General features: G+C 38.8%; 1 protein-coding gene across 7 annotated transcripts in view; it reads right to left on the bottom strand.

Annotated features, from left to right (window-relative positions):
* Positions 1 to 22,847, bottom strand: part of map4k4 (mitogen-activated protein kinase kinase kinase kinase 4) — a 59,714-nt gene that overhangs the window by 26,477 nt on the left and 10,390 nt on the right. For all 7 annotated transcript variants that reach the window (XR_006925257.1, XM_046845848.1, XM_046845850.1 and 4 more), the window contains exons 3-8: positions 10,402 to 10,458; positions 3,678 to 3,803; positions 2,820 to 2,930; positions 1,389 to 1,479; positions 493 to 623; positions 102 to 156 (exon numbers count right to left, since the gene is read on the bottom strand). Coding sequence is in view for 6 of the 7 variants with exons in the window: in XM_046845848.1 (XP_046701804.1) it covers positions 102 to 156; positions 493 to 623; positions 1,389 to 1,479; positions 2,820 to 2,930; positions 3,678 to 3,803; positions 10,402 to 10,458 (571 nt within the window). In the remaining variant the exon portion in view is untranslated. The remainder of the gene's footprint in view (positions 1 to 101; positions 157 to 492; positions 624 to 1,388; positions 1,480 to 2,819; positions 2,931 to 3,677; positions 3,804 to 10,401; positions 10,459 to 22,847) is intronic.

Consider the following 22,847-nt stretch of genomic DNA (forward strand, 5'->3'; position numbering starts at 1 on the left):
TACAGAGGAGCAGAGGAGCATTTAACACAAGACTGCAGAGAAAATGAAGGGGAGAGGAAGAGAAGACAGAGGAGGCGCAGTATTGAGCTAAATGCACTTACGTGGCGCTCCCTCAGCCATCTCTATAGCCGTGATTCCACAGGACCACAAATCACTCTGGGTGAAGGAGAGAAAAAAGCATTGTGATGGTGGAAGACTAGAGCTTAGAAAAGTGCACTAATGTGATGATAACGCAAGCTGGTGAATGATTTCTTGTCCTGAAAAGCAAGCCCACACTATGCCAAAATTAATCACGATCCTTCTAACGGAAATGTGTGAGAGAACAAAAACCTGGTAAAGTAAAAATCTGACAGAGAAACATGTTCATTCTGTTCACAACACAGCTGAAAACACCTGCACTGAAGCTTTTGTCCAGAACAACCACACTGAGCTGAGCTTTCACTTTCAACCTACATTAACGGTGTGTGTGCCAGATGTGCGTGTGCTTCTTACCCGGTAGTCATATGTAGCATCTGGGTTTTCGTCGCAGGCGATGACCTCGGGTGCCATCCAGTAGGGCGTGCCGATGAAGGTGTTCCTGCGGCCCACAGTGCGGTCCAGCTGAGCGCTCACACCAAAGTCAACTGACACGTGAAAGCAATCATTATACACATGAAGTACACAAGAGTTCGCATCAAAAGGTATGTAAATAAAGTACTGATATACAATATGAGCGCTTATTAAAGTATTTGTTCAGTGATCTGGGGTAATTATCTTAATAAACACTAATACTGTAAAACTGCCCACTGGTTAGAAGCCTCATCACAATGGGGTGGCCTGGTTAGACCTGCTGGGATGCAGCGGAAGGTGGGGCAAAACTATAACCTACTGTATAATCAGTAAAAAAAACAAACAATTTAATGTGACTCCTCGGCCTGCAAGACCAGAGTATGATCAGCGTCAAAAGAGGAAAAGCACACAACTAAGCAACGTGTCAGAATATTCTGAGCTTCTTCTCTCAACACGACTGCTAACTACTTCTGCTGCATCACTGTTTGATTTTGAATTGACTCGTCTGGTTTGTTCACTCAGGGAACAATTAAAACAACTCTGCATGGTTCATAAGCAGAAAAATATCTTTAAGAAGAAGAAAAAAAAAAACATTACATCAAGCTTTACAAAGCCACTCAGTTTCATACCCCAAAAACTGATTAGTGCACCAATAATAAGAAGAATCCTAAAAATCTTAATGGGGTGGCCATGCTTCAGGCAAAGGTGGCAGGCTGAATGTTAAAATAAATGTACTTTTTAGAGTTAAATCATCCTTGACCTGAATCTTTGTTGTGCTTTCCTGTACTGGGGCATGCTGGGAATGTGGAGCACGAGAGCACCGAAGCACATCAACTTACCCAATTTGACTTCTGCATTTTCAGTCAGCAGCACATTTTGCCCTTTAATATCTCTGTGGATCACATGGTGTGCGTGTAGATGAGCCAAGCCCTTTAGAGAGATGGAGATGTAGGGGGATAAAATAAATGCATATATTAGATCAAGACTGTAAAATATGTGAGTTATCTTTTTGCTCTCTCTCTCTTCAAACGTGCACTGACTGAATCTATACAACAGCTTTGAAAATATGTTTAGTAAGAGACAGAGACAGTGATGATAAAACTTGCGACCTCCAACTTGCAAAAAACTAAACAAAAACGTCCCCTCCACTAGAACTCATCCTTAGAAATTCCCGGCTGCAGACGGACTCATCAGTAAACACGAGTCACACTGTCTCGCACCTTGTGTGTAATGAGAAATTAGTGTCCTTCTGTAGGTGCCACAGGAATAATACTGGAAATAAAGACGTACATGAAAGCTTTATTAAAAGCCTGACTTCAGCTTGTTGCTGTACTGCAGCGGTTTGTTGCATGAAATTGTCCGACTGCATATAATTCTCATTTTGTTAAAGGTACAAACTTCAGAGGATAAGAACCTCCTAATAATGGATTACTGAACTGTATGGCAGCAAACGTATTCACCAAAGACATTTTTATAAATGAAGTCTGACTGAAAAAATGTGATAAAATTTCCAGAAGGTGGGTCAAAGTTCATCAATTATATTGAACCCCTTTCATTAAATCACCACTTTGTCTACTATATCCACACAGTAAATGCTACCCTTTACCTTGTGTTCAAATAAGCCTTATTTTGCTTAATAACAGCACACAGCATTTACATTTACAGCACAGACCTTCATCCAGAGCGGCTTACAGTTATCTTGTTTATACAACCGAGCACTTGAGGGTTAAAGGCCTTGCTCAAGGGCCCAACTTTGTGGTGCTGGATTTGAATTCATGATCTTTCGAACAGAAGTCCACCATCCTAACCACTGAGCTACCACTTCCCAAAAGTACAGGTATAGTGTTTTCATTTATAAATCAATCTTTATTATAAGCATGTACAATATCAAGTTTTAGTGGTTTCAAGTAGACACACACACACGCGTGGTCATTGGATTTCTGGTGTGAAATGATTTTAACAACCCAGAAGAGCTCGAAGTAAGTCCTTACTATAGAGTTCAGGAAATGAGTTCTATGAAACTTCTATAAGTCAGATGCAACCCACAGAGGTCTTTAAAGTATTCAAATGCACCACGTTTACCTCGAACACCTCTAATCTGTAAAGCGGTGTACCGTCCCCATACTGTCCTAATATAGACATGTGTAACCACAAGGCCTGCTCTTTACATTACTCTCACTTATTTCTTTTAAATGCAAGATGGAAGAGAATCACAGAAAGAGTCAGTAGTTTGTAAATAAAGGCGTGAATATCTGAGCATGGGGCAGTACCCGGAGGATTTCCCTGGAGATGTATGCAATCCAGTCTTCCTTCAGCCAGTTTCCCTTAGTGTTCTTCACAAGGTCTGTGATGGATCCAGCACCACAGAACTCCATCACCAACTAAAAACACACAGGGATGTTCAATCGGTCAGAATCCCATTGTAAAAAAATTAGTTTTTATATATATATATATATATATATATATATATATATATATATATATATATATATATATATATATATATAAATAAAGGCACTAAACTGTAAAGCCTTAATCATTGTTTTTTTTGGGGTTTTTTGTGCATTTGCAGTTTCCCCAAAAAGTACTGGAGACACCTGTCTTTTCTAGCCAATTGTCATTTTGCCAATCTGACTAAATTGTTACAAATAAGGGTCAATGCAGTAGTTATTTTGGCTACAGATCATTAGATCTAGAAACCCATTCTGAATCATACACAGAGATAAAGTAGTGCAATACGATTATATTGATTTGAATAAATGTGTTAATTCATTATTTATTTATAGATATATGAGAGATGAGATTAGACGGTCAGACGTTTGTCTTTGCTTGATGGTTTGGCTCTTGCGTATTTTGATTGTTTCTGCTACTGCAGGAACCTTCTCTTGTGTAATAATAAAAAAAAGCTAGAGATTTAGTTTAAAGTGCCAAACAGTCGGAGGTGATGACATCACAATGATTTGCAGTTCTTCTCCTTTCTGGGAGTTCAGCAGCACACTGTGATGATAAAAAGTCCTGTGTGTTGTGTTGATTTAATAGCCTGCCTGTGTAAGACTGGACTAGAACAGAACACTGTGCTCTATATTATAAACTCATTCCCATGAGGAGAGAAGAGAAACATGGCTGACCCAGAGCTGGTCATCGTGTCCTGGTGGGCTCTTTTTGATGAACGCTCCATAATAAGTGGCAATGTTACGATGGTGAGAATATTTCTTCAGCATATTAATCTCCAACTTGATTTCTTCCTCTTCATCCTGGACACAAATTACAAAGAAGAGCATGAGCAAGTCGAACAGCGTGCAATTATGTGTGATTAACAGAAGCACAGAAGGCCGAATCAGTAAAAAAAAAAAAAACACAATTTAGTGATTCAATGCAGCAGAAAATGATGACATTTCTACACACTTTGCACAGAGTCAGCATTTTTACAGGCCTCAGTGGATCCTGATGAGGCCTGTCTCCAGAAAAACGTGTGTATGTGTGCACTCCCGTATGTGAAAACGAGAGAGAGAGAGAGAGAGAGAGAGAGAGGGGCAGGCAGGTAGATAGAGAGAGAGAAAGCAAGAGATAGAGAGAAATAGAGAGAAAGAGAGCGAGCACAGAAGAGAAATGGTAAGAGAGAGAGAGAGAGAGAGAGAGAGAGAGAGAGTGTAGGATGTAGACAGATAGAGAGCACAGAAGATAGAGGGTGTGAGAAAGAGAGATAGAAAGAGAGACAGACACAGAGAGAGAGAGAGAGAGAGAGAGAGAGAGAGAGAGAGAGAGAGAAAGGGGTTAAAGGCAACAGGGAGAAGGAAGTAAAACATTAGGATTTCCAATCAGCACAGCATTTTACAAAAGATCCTGGTGAAAAAGAAAAAATATGTATCCCCCTCCCCTCTTCTCACTCCCACCCCCTCTCTTCTGTGCTTTCTCTCTCTCTCTCTCTCTCTCACACCCTCTATCTTCTGTGCTCTCTATCTGTCTCTCTCTCTCTCTCTCTCACACATCTTTTTCTGTGTATCTGTATGTGGGTCAGGTGCAGGGATGCATCAGTGGATTTGATTCACACACACACACAATACTCTATTAAATCTACCACGTAGTTCCACACAAGCGCACAAACAATGGCTAAACCTTAATTTCATTGTTCTGAGGAATCATTTAATAAAACAGACTCAGAAGTGTAGGAGGTTTTCACACACACTCCAGTTGGAATGTCTGAAGCCTCATCTCACACCTGTTCAGATGAGATTTAAAATGTTTTTTTTTTTTTTGCATGTTCCTCACAGTGTCTCAGTTACTTCCAGCCTCTAAAGAAATTCTTTCACTCTGTCAGCTGGAGATAACACACGACTAACAAACTTAAACATCCCCGACGGTGCTGAACACTTCGTCTGATCACCATTTCCCCCTGTTACCCCCATGGAGAAAAGAGAGTGTCACTCCAGCGTGTTCTCTCAGAGTTCACAACACCACAGGTCTGTGAATTACGCAAGACTAAAGTTAGAAGGTTAGAGTACAGAGCAGTAATATGAAAATAAACAAATAAAACTGCAGTTTGAAATACCTCATGTGAAACCTTCTCATTATTTTGAGATTATTCTCGATAAGGAATAGAAAATGTAGTCCACCGTTAGTTCGGAACATATGATTCTATGATGTTCTATTGTATCTGACCTCATAAACAAGGTATCTGCTCCATTTCTCTGCTGCCAAAAGCCGGGGATCATTTTAACTGGGGTTTTTTTTATTAGTATTTTAGACATTAAACACAACTATAAAATAGAATAGACTTTATTTGTCACATATACATTACAGCACAGTGAAATTTATCTGTAAAAACATCTTTTTACTTACATGCTTATTTGGGTCTGTATTACACTATATGAGCAAACGTATTAGAACACCACACTTTTCCAGCCATATTTGGTTCTTTTCCACAAATTTGGGGCACACATTTGTAGAGTAAGTCTTTGGATCCGTTAGCATGAACTTTTCTTTTCACTTGAACTAGGAGACTCAAACATGTTCCAGCATGACGATGCCCCTGTGCACAAAGCCTGCTTCATGAACATATAGTTTGCATTTTATATTAAAGGCATGGGAGCATTTTATATTAAACGCAACAAAGAAAACTGGACCTGAAAGTTATGCAAAGCAGAGCTCGTGTGGTATAGAAGTACCACAGTGACGCACGAGCATGTTGAAACATCAAAAACTGTAGAATCTTCATCATGTGAAAATGGTGTAGTTTATTGAAGTGCTATTGTGTAAACTGTTTGTTTGTAACTTCTGTCGGGACTCGCGAGCATCAGGTTGCGCAATCAACTCGATCACGACATCGTGACGATTCAATTAAAACAGTGCGGACAAACACTACATCTAAAAGCAGCAAATAACAGCAGCAGTAAACAAGTAAATTTGTAGTAACTGTTGTGGTTTTAAGCGAATGTTTATGCGTTTGTACTCAGATGCACTCCTAACTAAATTTAATTCCCTTTTAAGAGCAATTGTCAACTACAACGATCACTTCTGTTTTTCAAATGTGACGTATGCAAAATTAAATTATATATTTTAGAGCATATGTGTCAAACTCAAGACCATGTACAATTATATCCGGCCCGCAAGATGATTTTATATAGATCTATTATTATTGTTGAGTATAGGCTGAGTATATGTTTACTGACATAAACCCGAGCATCTTATTTGTGGAGTTAATGTGGCTGTAATTAAGGAAATTCATCTAAGACACCACTACGAGACAAAACATCAGGATATGCTGAAAAACCTGAATGCATTTTTGTTCTAGTTTTTTACAGAAAGAAGCAACACAGCATGAGCGAATTTAAAAGAAATCCCCCATGCACTCGTCAACAAGCAGCTACTATAAGCATGAAAATGTCTAAATTAAATATCTATAAACTCAACGTGGCATTTTTGCGCATTGTTTTCAAAGTACACTTTTATACATAAATACCCCTTAATTAGGGTTTTATATAGTTGTAATAAGCAAAACATTCATTTAAAAAAATAGTTGTTTTTTTAATCCAATTAATCGAAAAAAAATTATATATATATATATATATATATATATATATATATATATATATATATATATATATATATATATATATATATATATATATATATATATATATATATATAAATATAAATATAAATACACAGTACAGACCAAAAGTTTGGACACACCTTCTCATTCAAAGAGTTTTCTTTATTTTCATGACTATGAAAATTGTAGATTCACACTGAAGGCATCAAAACTATGAATTAACACATGTGGAATTATATACATAACAAAAAATTGTGAAACAACTGAAAAATGTCTTATTGTAGGTTCTTCAAAGTAGCCACCTTTTGCTTTGATTACTGCTTTGCACACTCTTGGCATTCTCTTGATGAGCTTCAAGAGGTAGTCACCTGAAATGGTTTTCACTTCACAGGTGTGCCCTGTCAGGTTTAATAAGTGTGATTTCTTGCCTTATAAATGGGGTTGGGACCATCAGTTGTGTTGTGCAGAAGTCAGGTGGATACACAGCTGATAGTCCTACTGAATAGACTGTTAGAATTTGTATTATGGCAAGAAAAAAGCAGCTAAGTACAGAAAAACGAGTGGCCATCATTACTTTAAGAAATGAAGGTCAGTCAGTCTGAAAAATTGGGAAAACTTTGAAAGTGTCCCCAAGTGCAGTCACAAAAACCATCAAGCGCTACAAAGAAACTGGCTCACATGCGGACCGCCCCAGGAAAGGAAGACCAAGAGTCACCTCTGCTGCGGAGGATAAGTTCATCCGAGTCACCAGCCTCAGAAATCGCAGGTTAACAGCAGCTCAGATTAGAGACCAGGTCAATGGCACACAGAGTTCTAGCAGCAGACACATCTCTACAACAACTGTTAAGAGGAGACTGTGTGAATCAGGCCTTCATGGTAGAATATCTGCTAGGAAACCACTGCTAAAGAAAGGCAACAAGCAGAAGAGACTTGTTTGGGCTAAAGAACACAAGGAATGAACATTAGACCAGTGGAAATCTGTGCTTTGGTCTGATGAGTCCAAATTTGAGATCTTTGGTTCCAAACACCGTGTCTTTGTGCGACGCAGAAAAGGTGAACGGATGGACTCTACATGCCTGGTTCCCAACGTGAAGCATGGAGGAGGAGGTGTGATGGTGTGGGGGTGCTTTGCTGGTGACACTGTTGGGGATTTATTCAAAATTGAAGACATACTGAACCAGCATGGCTACCACAGCATCTTGCAGCGGCATGCTATTCCATCCGGTTTGCGTTTAGTTAGATCATCATTTATTTTTCAACAGGACAATGACCCCAAACACACCTCCAGGCTGTGTAAGGGCTATTTGACCAAGAAGGAGAGTGATGGGGTGCTGCGCCAGATGACCTGGCCTCCACAGTCACCGGACCTGAACCCAATCGAGATGGTTTGGGGTGAGCTGGACCGCAGAGTGAAGGCAAAAGGGCCAACAAGTGCTAAGCATCTCTGGGAACTCCTTCAAGACTGTTGGAAGACCATTTCAGGTGACTACCTCTTGAAGCTCATCAAGAGAATGCCAAGAGTGTGCAAAGCAGTAATCAAAGCAAAAGGTGGCTACTTTGAAGAACCTAGAATATGAAATTTTTCAGTTGTTTCACACTTTTTTGTTATGTATATAATTCCACGTGTTAATTCATAGTTTTGATGCCTTCAGTGTGAATCTACAATTTTCATAGTCATGAAAATAAAGAAAACTCTTTGAATGAGAAGGTGTGTCCAAACTTTTGGTCTGTACTGTACACACACACACACACACACACACACACACACACACACACACACATATATATATATATATATATAATCGTCTGATTAATCGATTATCCAAATAATCGTTAGTTGCAGCTCTAATCTTGAGCGCCCTGTTACAGCGCTATGACCTCAACTCTACTGGACACCTGAGGGATCCCCCAAGGCTCCTCACCAGACATCACCACCTGACTTTACTAGCGCTCTTGTAGTTAAATCTGCACAACCACACTCAAAAACCTAGTGGAAGATCTTCCCAGAACAGTGGAGGTTATAACCCTGATTCCAAAAAATTCAGAAAAATGTAAACTGTGAATATAAAAACAAAATACAATGATTTGCAAATTATTTAGAAAACATACACAGGACAGAGAAAACAAAAGGTTTAAACTGAGGAAATCGTTTTAAAGGAGAAAAAAAAAAAAGAAGGTCACTTTGTATTTTGATGATAGAAGCCCTCAGTTCAAAAACATCTGCAGTCCCTATAGAATGGACAGCTTCTACATTTGGAAAGGCAGCATCAATGCTGAAAGGTAAATCCAGATAATCCAGATAATGTCTTTTTTAGGGAAGGACATGTACATGTACAGCATTTAAATTATAGAACTTTTAAAATAGAAAATTACCTTATATTTTTATTTTAACGATCCTCAGTTTTTTTTTATATTTTCTATCTTCTACTGTAAATAAAATATGGGCTTATGCATAGGATTTGAAGATTAAAGCACTGTTTATATTTACATTTGATTTCCCCCTAAATGCTTTTGGAATGGGGAGGGGGTGTGGAAGTTTAAAGTGGAAGGATAGTCGTTTCTTTTCTCGTGTTGATATTGCTCTATTCGGATGGGATTAAACGTGTATGTGCCTCTTCGACAGGAGCTGCGCTGTGACTATTTAAATTTATTTCCATGTAGATAAGCACAAACATGACTTTATAAAACTGCATCAGAGATGTCCTGCTGATTTAAGCCAAATTAGGGCTACTATAAGATGCATTGGGGCTAATGATCCACCAAGGCTCTGCATGTCTAACGCTCACTGGATTATAGTGTGAACTTGCTTTCAAACGCGAGACGGTAAAATGACTGGTTTCAATAATGGCATCATCTAAAATAAGGTACTAATAGGGTATTGTTTATGCCTGAAAAACTGTGTCTAAACTGTTAAACAGCCACAGTAACAGGGTTTTGTCTATGCAGTGCACTGGGGGGCTGCTGTTTCTTTTCTAATCAAACCCCACACAATGTAAAAGCCCAAATTACATTGAAAGCCTCATTATTTAACAGATCTCACGCCACATTTTTGTTACCAAACAGCAGGCACAAAGCCACCATGGTTTAGCTTAATTTTGAATGATTATTTCAGGAAAAAAAAAAAACTTATCAAGACATTGCTGGTTAAAGCTGGTTTTAACCAGGGTTTTGTCTATTAGGTAGGTAAACGTAAAGAATAAAAAAAGACTTTTAATTGTCTCTGCTGTCCAATTCCAGCGATTTTATTTATTAATCTACTTCCTGAATCTAGAACCACTTTCAACATCCCTACGATGAACACACCATGAACCGAGTTGTTGTAGAGCTGGAATGACATGACACAGTGTGTCTCGGTCTGTACGAGTCTCTCTAGACGATCCAGTCAACAATGCAGAACAAAGTCAGCTATTATACATTACACACTGCTAATACTATGTGAGATGTAATAAATAATTAGAAAAACCTGAGCCTGTGTAAGATTGAGAATGCAGTCTAAACTTCCATCCAGTGCTTTTAAATTAAAATCTCGAACAGTGAAATGGTTCTAAATCAATTTCCCAATAGACACACTTAATATGTGGTGAAACCCCTGACGTCAACTTCCCATAGACTGTACTGTACTTTACACCTTCCTGAGTTACAAACAATTCATTTGTAGAAATGTACCTGGAGAGATTTACTGTCTCAGAAACCTATAATTCCCTAATAGGCACTTCATGATTATCTTTAAATGCAGTCGCATAACACTGATCATCCATATAGAACATTCAGACTTTAGGTTAATGAGAACGTTTTCTTACCTCTGTGACGTCCATGACCTTGATGGCCGCCAACTGTCCTGTTTTGACATGCCGTCCCTGCACAGACAGAAGACAAATGGTGCCATGAGACATTAAATAGAGAAAGAAGTGCTGATTTAAATGGTTGCATAAAAGCAAAAAGCTTTTACAATAAAAATAATAAAAATTAAAAAACCGTTGTGAACGAATGCTGTTAGCGGTTAGTTGTGCTGCTGAAGTTACGGGTTTGTCTGACAGTAAGAACACAGCTGCGTGGGAAAGGGTGGACCGTACAGGGTCAACCGAGAGCAAGAAAACGTGTGCGTCCCAAGTCATCCAAAGCAATGGAGCATTTTGCATCAAACGCAGCAAAAAAAAAAAAAAAACTGGAAGTGATGCAAAGTGGAGCTTGTGTGGAATGGAAGTACCACAGTGATGCATAAGCACATGAAAAGTAAACACACTGGTGTGAGGGATGAAGGTAAAAACATCAGCACAGTGAGCAGAAACTGTAGAATCCTCATCATGTAAAAATGGTGTAGTTTAATGAATGTACAAATGCCTTTTTTTCCCCAATGTTTCTATATTCAATTTATGCATGGTTGTCAACTTGCAATTACCATTAAAAACAATACAAATGTTGACAAAATGCTTTACCTTGCAAACTCAAATGCTGCTTTTTGTTGTTTTGTTTAGTTTTAGTTTTTTTTTTTTACAGAAAGAAGCATCCCAGCATGAGAGAATTCATTGAAAGGTGAAATCCCGCATGAGCTCACAAACAAGCAACTATAAGCTGTTCTAATAAGAAAAAAACATCTCATTAAAAAAAGCTATAATGAGTGGGAGTGATGGGGTACATGCTCTCGCTTATCGATCACAAGTCTGGCAGCAGAATAAGATGTTCTTCTCAGACTGAGTTATGCTGGCCTGTGACGCAGTTAAAAAAAAAAAAAAAAGGTCTCTTGCGTATTTGTGTACCCCACTCTCCCAGCATTTAAGAAAGAAGAGCAAACTAAGAGAAGAAAGAAAGAAGCTTTAATTTGTCACATATAAACTGAGGCACAGTGAAACTACTGTAACATCACTAACATCATGCACAATCACGACCGATGTGGGTTTTTCTCGGAGCGATGCCAATCTCTCAAAATCAGGGCAGGTGATGGCCGATAAATGATGCCGATTTTCTTCTATTCTTCCCTTCTCTTCTCATAAATTCTTACAGTTAATTAATAAGACGTGATACAAAAAATTGTACAATGAATGTTTAATTTAAGCAACACAAGCCTCTCCAATCAGTGCACATGTTAACAGGTTTTGGTCCCCGTGCCTGCCTGCAGCCTAAACTACAGCTGTTTGGAGACTCTCTCTCCTAAACTAGCATGTTTAAGCAATGTAATATAAAAGGCGAGATGAAGAACGAATGATAAGAACTTAAAGCCCGGGACACACCTAGCTGGCAGTTGGGAAAATGTTGGGGGTGTTTTGAGCGTTGGTCTCCCCCTCACAGTTGGCTCTGGTCGCACAAAGTCAGATGTTTTTTCGCCCGATTCTGCACATCGTATCGCATCATCGTATAGCTCATCGACGAGAAAGAGAGCCCCAATTGGCTGATTGGCTTAGCGAATGAGCACACCAAGAAAACAAACTGGACACGCTTGTTGTCCTTCTTACTCTTGTCTTTGTAATTTAACAGACAGGATTAAAAAAAGGCTACATTAATCTGTTAGTGATGATCACGGCAGGTGGAAACACTGCTTGCTTTATATATTCAGAGGTCTAGCTTTTCCGGTTTCCGTTTGGAGACCAAATACACACTACTGCCACCTGCTGTATGGGAGAGTTATGTTCTCTCCTGCAAGCGATGTGCCTGCCTTATAATCAGCCTGATTTGCAGCATAAATCTTTTTTTTTTTTTTTTTTAAGCCAAAAATCAGCCGACTAATCACCCCACATTCAAGCACAAGATCCACTCAGACTACACAATACCCATAGACTTGCTGCCATAATGATTAGCTTCTTTCCACACTACAGGCTTTGTAGTGATGATGTGTGATTCAGTCTCACAATGAGAAGACACACACAAAACTCCCAGTGTCGTGTTGGTCCAGAGAAATTGCTAACCAACTGACTGGCAGGGGGCACCTCAAATATATCCTTTTGAATCATGTTTGTTAGAAAAATGTCATAATTATTATTTAGTTAAAATATTATTGTTAATAATGACCTTGAGCGTAGCAGATTTAATCCACTAGATGTTCTACACTCCTTTGTCTATTTTCTGTGTGTGTGTGCGCGCGCATGTGATTTTAAAAGCCTCCAGCTGTACACAGAAAGCTACAGTCCCTCGGTTCTCAGCCGCACAGCTATAAATAGCACTCAACCTTTTTAACCAGCTCCTGTCCTCCCTCCAGCTGTATACCCACCCATCAGGCCAGCAGACTGTAGGGTATCGCAAGAGCTAAGAGTGTCAGAATGTGAGGGGGCAGGGAGAGGAGGCGCAAAAAAAAACCACCCACATTAAGAACAGAGACAGGGGCACAAAGACCAATCATGAGAAAGAAAAGAGAAAAAAGGAGGGGGAGTTTCTAAAATGTGAAAAGTGATGGAAAGCGATTTCTGGAACAAACAGTGAGGCGTTTTTGTGTGTGTGTGTGTGTGTGTGTGTGTGTGTGTGTGTGTGTGTGTGTGCGTGCGAGACTGTAAATATGCAAAGCAGGCATTCTGACACAACCAAGATTGACCGATTGGATACTGCAACAAAGTGCAGGTGTTTATAAAAGCGTGAACAGTGTGTAAGTCAAACAGATAATCTACACAAACAGTGTTCCTTTTAAGAATACAAGCACAAAATAAGCACTAAATAATAATACAAGTTCTGCAGCGAAGCGAGCTGAAATAAAAATCTGTCCAGCTGCAATAAAAATCTACAATTCTATTCAACAGCAGCCGTATAAACGAGTTGAACTCAAAACACCAGGGAGCGTGAGAAGGCTTCCAGCTCACAGCTAATTCACACCATCACCTCTGCTTCAAATAGCTCAGAGGCGTTACCATAGACACAAACAGAAAAACAGCATTATTCGACATGAAAATCAATCCGATGAGTCATTTTGTAAGAGGCACGTGTCCCTCGTACATTCGCGACTTTTCATATGAGCAGGTCGGGAACATTTCGAATGTGTCCGTCTTGTTAAATCGACAGAATGTGTACAGCGCATGAATGAACATGCATAGCACATGATGTCAATCATAAAGCAGACGTGGATGCAGTGTTTGGCCGTCAGAAGCCTGCACTGTTAATTAAGTCTAAATTTGAGTTACAGAAGGTCTGTGCTGGCCATGGGGTGTGTCAATAGATTCCACCAGCAATCATGGTTATGATTAAATCACAAGATTTAAGTGACAGAAAGAAACTTTAATAATCTTCCATCGGGTACCATAGTTACTCATGGATATTTCAAACTCCGGCTGCATGATGCATCAAAAACATCGCAATATACTTAAGGTCTTATAAAGTGTTAATAAAGATTGTATGCGTGGCAAATTATAAGCCTAAGAAGAAAATCGATACGCATGCAGAGGAGAACGCGTGTACTGGTTTCAAATATTTATTTTCCTCTCAGGGTTATAATATGCCATATGCAAGAGCTCTACTGTGTCATCACTCTCGTCAGTCAAGAGCTGCTTCCACTCACAACTATCAATTCTGCAGGTCCAACTGGTTTGACTGTAACCTCAAAATATCGTTGGGTTTTTATAGAGAGGAGTTCTGATTGGCTGCCTGACACTAGGATTTTCACTGACACTCTTGTTAACCCGGTTACTAGCTGACATTTTTATTCCTGGGATGTTAACAGATGAACCACCTGATGACATCACACCAGAAGTAAAGCAATACAATGAGCATGACTAGGCACTGGACTGGTTCTAGCTATAAGTTCTGAGTGGATAATCACTGTCCAAAGCTGTACTACACATACCAATACTAGCAATAGGGGTGAACAATTTCAGGAACTTTCAAGACTGGAAACTTTCCATAGGAAATAACGGGAAAATAAGGGAAATAATGGGAAAAATTGTGAATTAAGTGGTTATAATAAACTCTTGCAGGATAATCTTGGTTTAAACAGTCAGATTTAATGCCATTCCAGTTGAATTTCTACCCCGAGCATTAACTCGATCACACACACATTTTCGGAATCCTGCATAAAAATTTTGAGTATTTGTGTAAAATACATAAACTTGTTTAAAACTGCCTTGTGCTAAGTGTAAGCTACTGCGCAACAAAGTTGAACTTTTCTTTTTAAAATACACTGACTGAACACACATTGAGAGGGTTGAGCTGGGTCACTGATCAGAAGGTCGGGGGAAGGTCAAGCCCTGGTATCGCCACCCTTGGGCCCTTGAGCAAGGCCCTTAACCATCTGTGTTTCAGGGGCGCCATTTTATGGCCGACCCTGCGCTCTGACACCAGCTTCCGAACAAGCTGGGATGCACAATCTGTGCTGGGACTGTGCTGTAATGTATGTGTGACAAATAAAGGGTATTTTATACTATTCTATAAAAGGCTCTGACCACCACAGGCATATTGAAGCCACTGCATTTGAGTCCAGAGATTACAACAATTCAAGAAATTTGATATAAGATGAAATATATTTCATCTATGGTATTGATGTTTAACTAACAAATAACAACGTGTTTATACAGTAGCCAGACAGCCAATAAAAAAGCTTTGCTAAATAGAAGATAGCAATATTTTTAATGACAAATTATAAGGCTAGCTAGCTCAAGCTCTGATGCTTTTTCTTCTACCTGACAGATGTCTGTTTTACAAAAGTACAGAACAGTTTACATCAGGGCTGAACAATTCCTTAAGTAACTCAATTACAAAAATTTATCGAGGCTTTGTTTTGTCCAACTGCGTTTCCCACGGACCATTAAAACTGACGCGCCCTGGACAGGTAGACACAGAGGACCTGCAGAATGAGAAATGGAGGAACTGGGGAGAGAACAGTGAGGGGTTAAGGAGACTATTCGGGCCAAAGCAGCAGCTGCGTAGAGTAAGTAGTAGAGCACGTTTTAAAGCTGCCACTAAATACACAGATTCAGGCCGGTTTTTTTCCCCCCGAGACAAGAAAACCACGTCACGATATTGTGCGAGATGTAATACATAAACCCACCAGTGAGAAAATTTACGAGCTTCATTACACAGATTCCTGTAATCTACTTTACGCAGCCAATGCAGAGCAACCTTTTAAACGCACTGTATTTGTATTTTGATGTAATATGGCAATTCAATGCAATGAGCGGGTTTCGTTTTCACCGATATTCCTGTGTGCAATTTCAGCAATAAAATGGTCATTTTTTTCACCAAAAAAAGGAAATAAATTGCTTGTTCATTTTAAGAGACCCGTCTTATTTGCTCCCTTATTTAGTATTGCTCTTTAATAAAGAAAAAGGTTGATAGTTCTTACAGAGAAACGGGGAGTACTGGGATTAGATCTAACTGAAGAGGATCATGTCAGCAGTGCTGGACTGTCATCGTTTTCTTTTTTCCCCTCAGCCTGACCTTTATCCAATTCCCTCATGCTGATGTGCAGCAAACAAGTTTCCAATGTTTCTTTTCGCAATGTCACTGCCTTGACTGAATTCTTGCTAAAGTTTAAGAGCCACTACATTTACATTTCACATTTATTGCATTTGGCAGACGCCCTTATCCTTAATCTCAACACTGTCCTCTTCAACATGCTGACTAGAAAACCAGATTTGTTGCTGTTCAGCATTAAATGTCGATATACAAAGCACTTTTTATGTTAATAATTCGTACAAGATTCATAGCAGTTGGTTTGTTTTGAGTTTTATCCCAACCGCTAGATAGATAGCAAATAGCACAAGGGCACACTTGTAATATCCACTTGCCACCTGAAGGGGTACCGTTGTAAAAACTTCCGCCGCAGGGTTAGAACTTCCATGGGAAGTATTGGCAGCGTTGACGGACTTGCGCAGAGGCAGTGTATTTTGTTTATGTGTGGTTTGTTTTTCAGATGGAAATATGTTTAAAAAAAGGAAATCAATAAACAAAGTTAGCGCAGGTTGAGAGAGTGCGGGACATGCCTGTCTTGCCCTGACTGACCGCATTGTCTACCTTTATAAAAAAAATAAATTAAAAAAAAAGCTACCTGCCTAAAGCTAATAGTAGTAATAATATAATACAATCATCATCATCCCACTTCATATTAGGTGTCTTGTTCATTGATAACCCATGTTAGGTACAACGATACGAATTGTGTTCAGATTGTGCAATGAGGGGGAGGGATATGGGTACATCTGACACAGGTGCCAGGCTTGGAAACAAAAGCTAAAACCACAGACAGTTAATTGTCAGTGTGTACTGAAATAAGTGGCATGCACGGCAGCTATGAACAATGGATTGCTTGTGCATATAAAAACATAGATTTTTTATTTTTTATATATATATATATATATATATATATATATATATATATATATATATATATATATATATATATATATATATATATATGTATATATATATATATATATATATATATATATATATATATATATATATATATATATATATATATATATATATATATATATATATATATATATATATATATATAAGAAGCACTTTATGATGTAATGCCTCAGAGAAAAAAAAAAAGCGCCACATTTATTCAAAAATACAGCATCATTACTTACTTGGGCAAATTATACAAATGCCTTGTTCTTCTGGGTCTAATTAAAATAACATCACATAGTTTTACAAAGTCAGACAATCTGACAGAAAACAGAAGAGTGCTAGTGAGTCAGTGTGAGGTTGTTCACTGTGAAGAGATCCTGTGTGTTATAGCATCTGAGTAAAATATCCAACCAATTACCATCTCATAAAAAAGCAGATAAACATTCGGGCATATGGTGTCCTACAAAGAGCAGACATCTCCCGCCCTGCCCTCACGATGTCTCACAAAACTAAGAAAACATTCACCTCTGTTTGCTAGCAGTAACCAGCAAAGTAAGTGTGTGTGTGTGTGTGTGTGTGTGTGTGTGTGTGTGTGTGTGTGTGTGTGTGTGTGTGTGTGTGTTGGAGCTGGAATATAGTGGAATGTAGGCCTGTAGGCATGGGAGTTAAGGAGTCTGCCTAGCTACAGGATGAATGCACACTGCTCCACAACCAATCACAGCCTTTTATTTCAGTCAGCTGACACCCGGCCGATATCCAGGAAAAGGAGGAGGAAAAGAGGAGCCACTCTCAGACAAAAAAAACTCAATAAACATGAATGTGTGTGTGTCTGTGTTTAGCATTCATGTCCTTAAGAAATCAGAAATGGTCTTTGAGAAAGTCTCTTATGAACAGTCAGGTCAATAAATAGTTACGTTCTTTCTCTTTCAGCTGCACCACAGCGCACTGGCGTTGACATTAAGTATTCAATGTTGTTTTATAGATTATATTCCATTAGAACGCTGGATGCTTTAATCTAAGGGTTTTTTAATTCGAAACCACGTAGGCGGACGTCCCGTTTTTAAAGAACCGCGAGAAACAAACTTACAGTTATAAATGAAATGGTCTTTCTTGATGCTACCAAAAGCGCTGCAGGTCTGTACTACAGCCGTCTTCACTCCTGCTTGCTCTCGTGAGGGTTTTTTTTTCTTCAGTTGTTACGCAAGTGAAATCGAAGTAAAATTTCGGTTAAGATTCAGATCACGTGACTGACTCGGACATTGAAGAACAAATTACTTCGTTATTTACATTTACATTAGCGGCATTTAGCAGACGCCCTTATCCAGAGCGACGTACAAAAGTGCTTTAAATCTCTAGTAATTAATAAATCTACACTGGTACGCAAGATTACAAACTTAATATAAATATAACTCGAATTCTACAAACTTGGAAAGTGCTAATTTAGGTATTTCAGGAAGAGGTAGGTCTTCAGTCGTCGCTTAAAGATAATCAGGGACTCTGTACAGACATCTAGGGGAAGTTATCTACAAACGGTCATTTGAAAAGTACTTCATGGTCAATGCCCATCTGCAATAAGTTATGACCTGTGAGCAGGTAAAACATTCACGCATTTCTTATGTGTCTTCTTATTTATTTGTTTATAGAATGTTGTTTAAGAGCAGCGCTAGCATTTTTAAAAATGCTTAGACTAACTTGAATCTGGTTTCCCAATGGTTTGCATCATGCCATAGATCCATTGTGGTTACTTTTGGGAAGTTTTGATTGGTGACACCTACCTCCTGGAATCTTGGCCTTGAAAGGTCAAGATTCTAGGAAGAAGGTGTCAACAATCAAAACTTCCCAAAAGGGGAATGAGGATGGGTTCCGTTCTCAGTCTGGCTCCTCTCAAGGTTTCCTCCTCATACCTCATACCATCTCAGGGAGTTTTTCCCTGGCGAATTAGGAATAAACATATAGGCTTTAACTATAGCAAATAATGTATAAATTCTAATGTACAACATCTTTATACGTGCTATAAAAATGAATCTGAAGTTAACTGAAGTGTTGAGGATTTCTGAAGAAATTATTTACAGTTTTGTAGCATGAAGGCAAGAAATAAAATTATGCCTTCAAATAAAAATATACTAAAGCAAAATTTTAATTACTGTCCGTATATTTATGGACTTGTATACTGTGCGTATCCACTCACTGTCCACTTAAATAGAAACAGATTCAACCTACATGTGAAATACTCAAAGTTGTGCAACCTTCTGTTGCCACAATCCATGTGTGAAACCAACCAAAAAATATATCAAAAACTATTTGGTTAACTACATTCTTCAAAATATCTACTTAATATATCTTCTTAATAACTAATATTTATACTACATACTATAATAAATTATTGTAATTGATTTATTAGGTTTAAACATTTTGTTATTACAGTCGAACCCACTTATCTCGACCTCAGTTAACTGGCCATCCCTATTAAGTTGACGTTTTTGAAGTGGAACCGCCAAATTCTCGCTTTGTCTTAGCATTTTTAATCGGTTATGTCGATTTTTTTATGTCGCCGCGTTTATCCGTTGCTGCCCAGCACTGCGCTTTCCATAGCTTGGATCCGTGGATTCTCTACACAAACTGTCTCTGCTTTCACAGAACTTCGTGGACCGCGCTCCCTGAGCGCACCACTGGATATTACTGCTTCGCTACAAGTATTGGTGGATTATCTCCTGAGTATTCTCAATAAACTTTGTTTGCGTTGACTTCGGCTTCCGCCTCCTCATCCGCATTACAGGTTATCTCGATCCGCATGACCAATCAATCAATTGCGGCAACGCTGTTGTGTAAAAAAACCTCCAAAAACATGTGCATGCACATTCTCATTTAATAATGCACATGTACATAAAGAAATTTCAAGCACGTTAATATATTGCCGCCATATTGGTTTTCGTTCATCTCGATCATCGGTTATCTCGACGCTTCTTGGCGTCCCCTAGGCCGGCTACATAACCGGTTCCACTGTATTATGATTATTTCTCCTGATACTTTGAGATGTACATTACACTGTGCAACATTACTATAATTATATTTTGGTCTTGTGTTGAAAATAGTACTAATAATAATAATAATAATGGTTCGACAGTTCGTTAAGTCAAATTCATTATAACGCCGCTAATTTTATTAACGCATGATTAACGCAGCACGCATTTGCTTGACCATTTTGATTCAAAATATACATAAATATAAAAAAAAGAGGCAAAATTAAAACCTACAATGCAACACATTTATTCACATCCACATTTACATTCACATCTTTACTCAAACATAAAAAAAAATAAACTCCAGCGAAAAATCTTTTTAATTAATAAACATTTGCTTTACTGATGCGCAAAGTCTCAAATCAAGCACCCAAATCCGCCATGATGCGACACATCCGACAATTAATAGTAATGCAGTGTGGCACACCAGGTGCACTGTAGAGAACCGGAGAGAACTAGTTTGGATAGTTAAGACTGCACAGAGGATTGTGGGAACCAAGCTCCCCAACCTCCACATGGTTTATGCCCCTACCCCTACCATCGGGCAAAAGATACAGGACAATCAGGACACACACTAACAGACTGAGGAACAGCTTCTTCCCCAGAGCTGTAGCCTCTATTACATTATATTATATTGTTCCAAACCTGGAACACATCAGCACCATGGCCAGTGACAAATCCCAGCATGCCAGCCACACCACCTGTTCATAAGCAGTACTGGACACAATCAATCATACCTGAAGGTCTGAGACCTCTGAGGAAAAAGAGACGTAAAATTGAAGTGACACCGTTCTGCAAACACTCTCTCTCTCTCTCTCTCTCTCACTCCAAAATCATCTTGCTCACTGCTGAAAGGGGCATGATCATGTGCACACCCTCTTTCACAGAAGGAATCCCCTAAAAATAGGGGTGTAAGAAGATATTGATACACGCGAGTACTGCTCTCACGGTATTGATTCTCAAAAAACAAAATGTCAATTTTTTTTTTCTCAAGCAAGTTTCATCGTGGTTGTTTTATTTTCAGTTTATATCCCGACCTCTAGATAGAGCGCTTTCTTCTGCATTTGTCTAGCAGGTACGTAAAAAATGATTTCTCCCTGAAGTCAAGTCAGTAAGTCTTTTTTAAGTCTAAGGTCTTTCTTCTACGGCATCACAACGTACACCCTGATCACACTATAGTGTTTATGTTTATTAATGCCATGCCATCGGTGGTGGTGATCACCATGGCAAGGTCATGGTGGGCATGATGAGATGTTACAAGCTTTTACAGATTGTGATTACTGTAGAGTTCAATGAGTTTGATGGAGTCCTTCAGTTGAAAGTTCTGTAAGTATTCTAGTTTTTTCTTTGGTGATACATTTTTGAAGATTCGTTCATATGTACCTTCTGAGTAGAAAAGATGTGTTGTGTTTTATTTAAGTGTATTGCAGTCTATTAATGTGTGTTTTATGGTCATGTTCATTTTACAGTGATGACATGTCGACTTCTCCGTTGAGGTCTAAGGGTGGAATTTTACAGTCTATGATTTGCATTTTGAGAGCTTCTTAAGCAGCAGTGCTGCCTGTAGGTCGCCATTCAGTCCAAAGGTGGCTTGTATCAAGCAAAAAATATTGCTGTGATTTGTCTCTTTAGGAAGTCCACTTTAAGAAGGTAATTATGGGATGTTCAGTCTTTAGAGTTTCAAGTGTTTGGATGAAACAGTTGCTTGATTGCTCTCTATTTGCTCGAGCTAAAAGCAGGGCAGGAGCTTCAGCTGTAAAGATTGAGCTCTGTTCAGGAATACGGATACCACGTTGCTGGTGTTCGAAACGATACTGCTGCAGATATGCAGTTGCCCTTCAGGATCCATCAGAATATATAGGTTTATGTAACTCCATTTAGAAAACATCCCTGTTTTCTAAATGGAGTTATATGCAGATCCCAAGTGGGCTGATGTACGTGGGTCCTGCTTCATACAGCTGTAGGTATTGAGGGAAGAAGACTGGGTTATTCTCGTCCGTCTTTAGTTTGGTTACGTAGTGCAAGGCCGATTTCAAGCGTTCAATGTACAAACTTTGAACTGGTGATGTCCTGAATGCTCTGAGAGAGTCTTAGTCCTAGGTGGTGTAATGTGTCCAATATTTGGTATTGGATTTCCTGACTGCCCCATAGACTACACTTCCGTAGTCCATCTGGGGAACGGCCCAGAGTTCTGCCTAATCTCAACAGAATAGTATGGCATATGCCCCATTTTATTTTAGACAGTATGTCAATTTTTTAAGCATTTCTTTCTTAACAGTTTTATATCTGGGAGTCCCAGAAACGTGGTTTCTTTGAGGACTTTCATGTGTTCGCTTTCCATAAAGAGTTCAGGATACGGATGGAGAGATTGTAGGAGGCAGAAGTGCACGTTTTGAAAAATGTAAACAGTTTTTTAATTGTCCAGTTGTAAATCTTTTTTTGCATAACTGTGGCTGCCTTTGGATTACATATTCGATCATATTTTTGACTTTATAGCATAGATACATAAGCAACAAAGATACTGCTAAATATGCTGGGTCTAATGATATTTGTAATTCTGTTAATTTTTATGCTAAAAAAAGTAATTGGCAGAAAGCTTCCTTGTGGCACCCCTAATTCTTGTGTGCATAGGTTCAATTGGGCGTTTCCAACTTGGACATGAAAACATCTGTTGGATAAGAAGTTGGCGATGAAATTTGGAAGGTACCCTCGAAAGCCCATTTCGTACAAGTCTTAATACTTTCGTGTTGTATCGTAAGCTTTTTCAAGGTCAAAGAAGACAGCAACTGTATGCTCTTTTTTTTGATGAACCAATTCCGTATTAATGTTTCCAGTCTTACAAAATGGTCTTAAGCGCTTTTTCCTTGTCTAAAACCACATTGGTAGTTGCTGATTTGGTGTTCGGTCTTCAGTGTCCACCCAAAATGATTATTTAGCATTCTTTCCATGGTTTTCCACAG

The sequence above is a fragment of the Silurus meridionalis genome, chromosome 3, assembly GCF_014805685.1.
Source record: "Silurus meridionalis isolate SWU-2019-XX chromosome 3, ASM1480568v1, whole genome shotgun sequence".
Taxonomy (NCBI): domain Eukaryota; kingdom Metazoa; phylum Chordata; class Actinopteri; order Siluriformes; family Siluridae; genus Silurus; species Silurus meridionalis.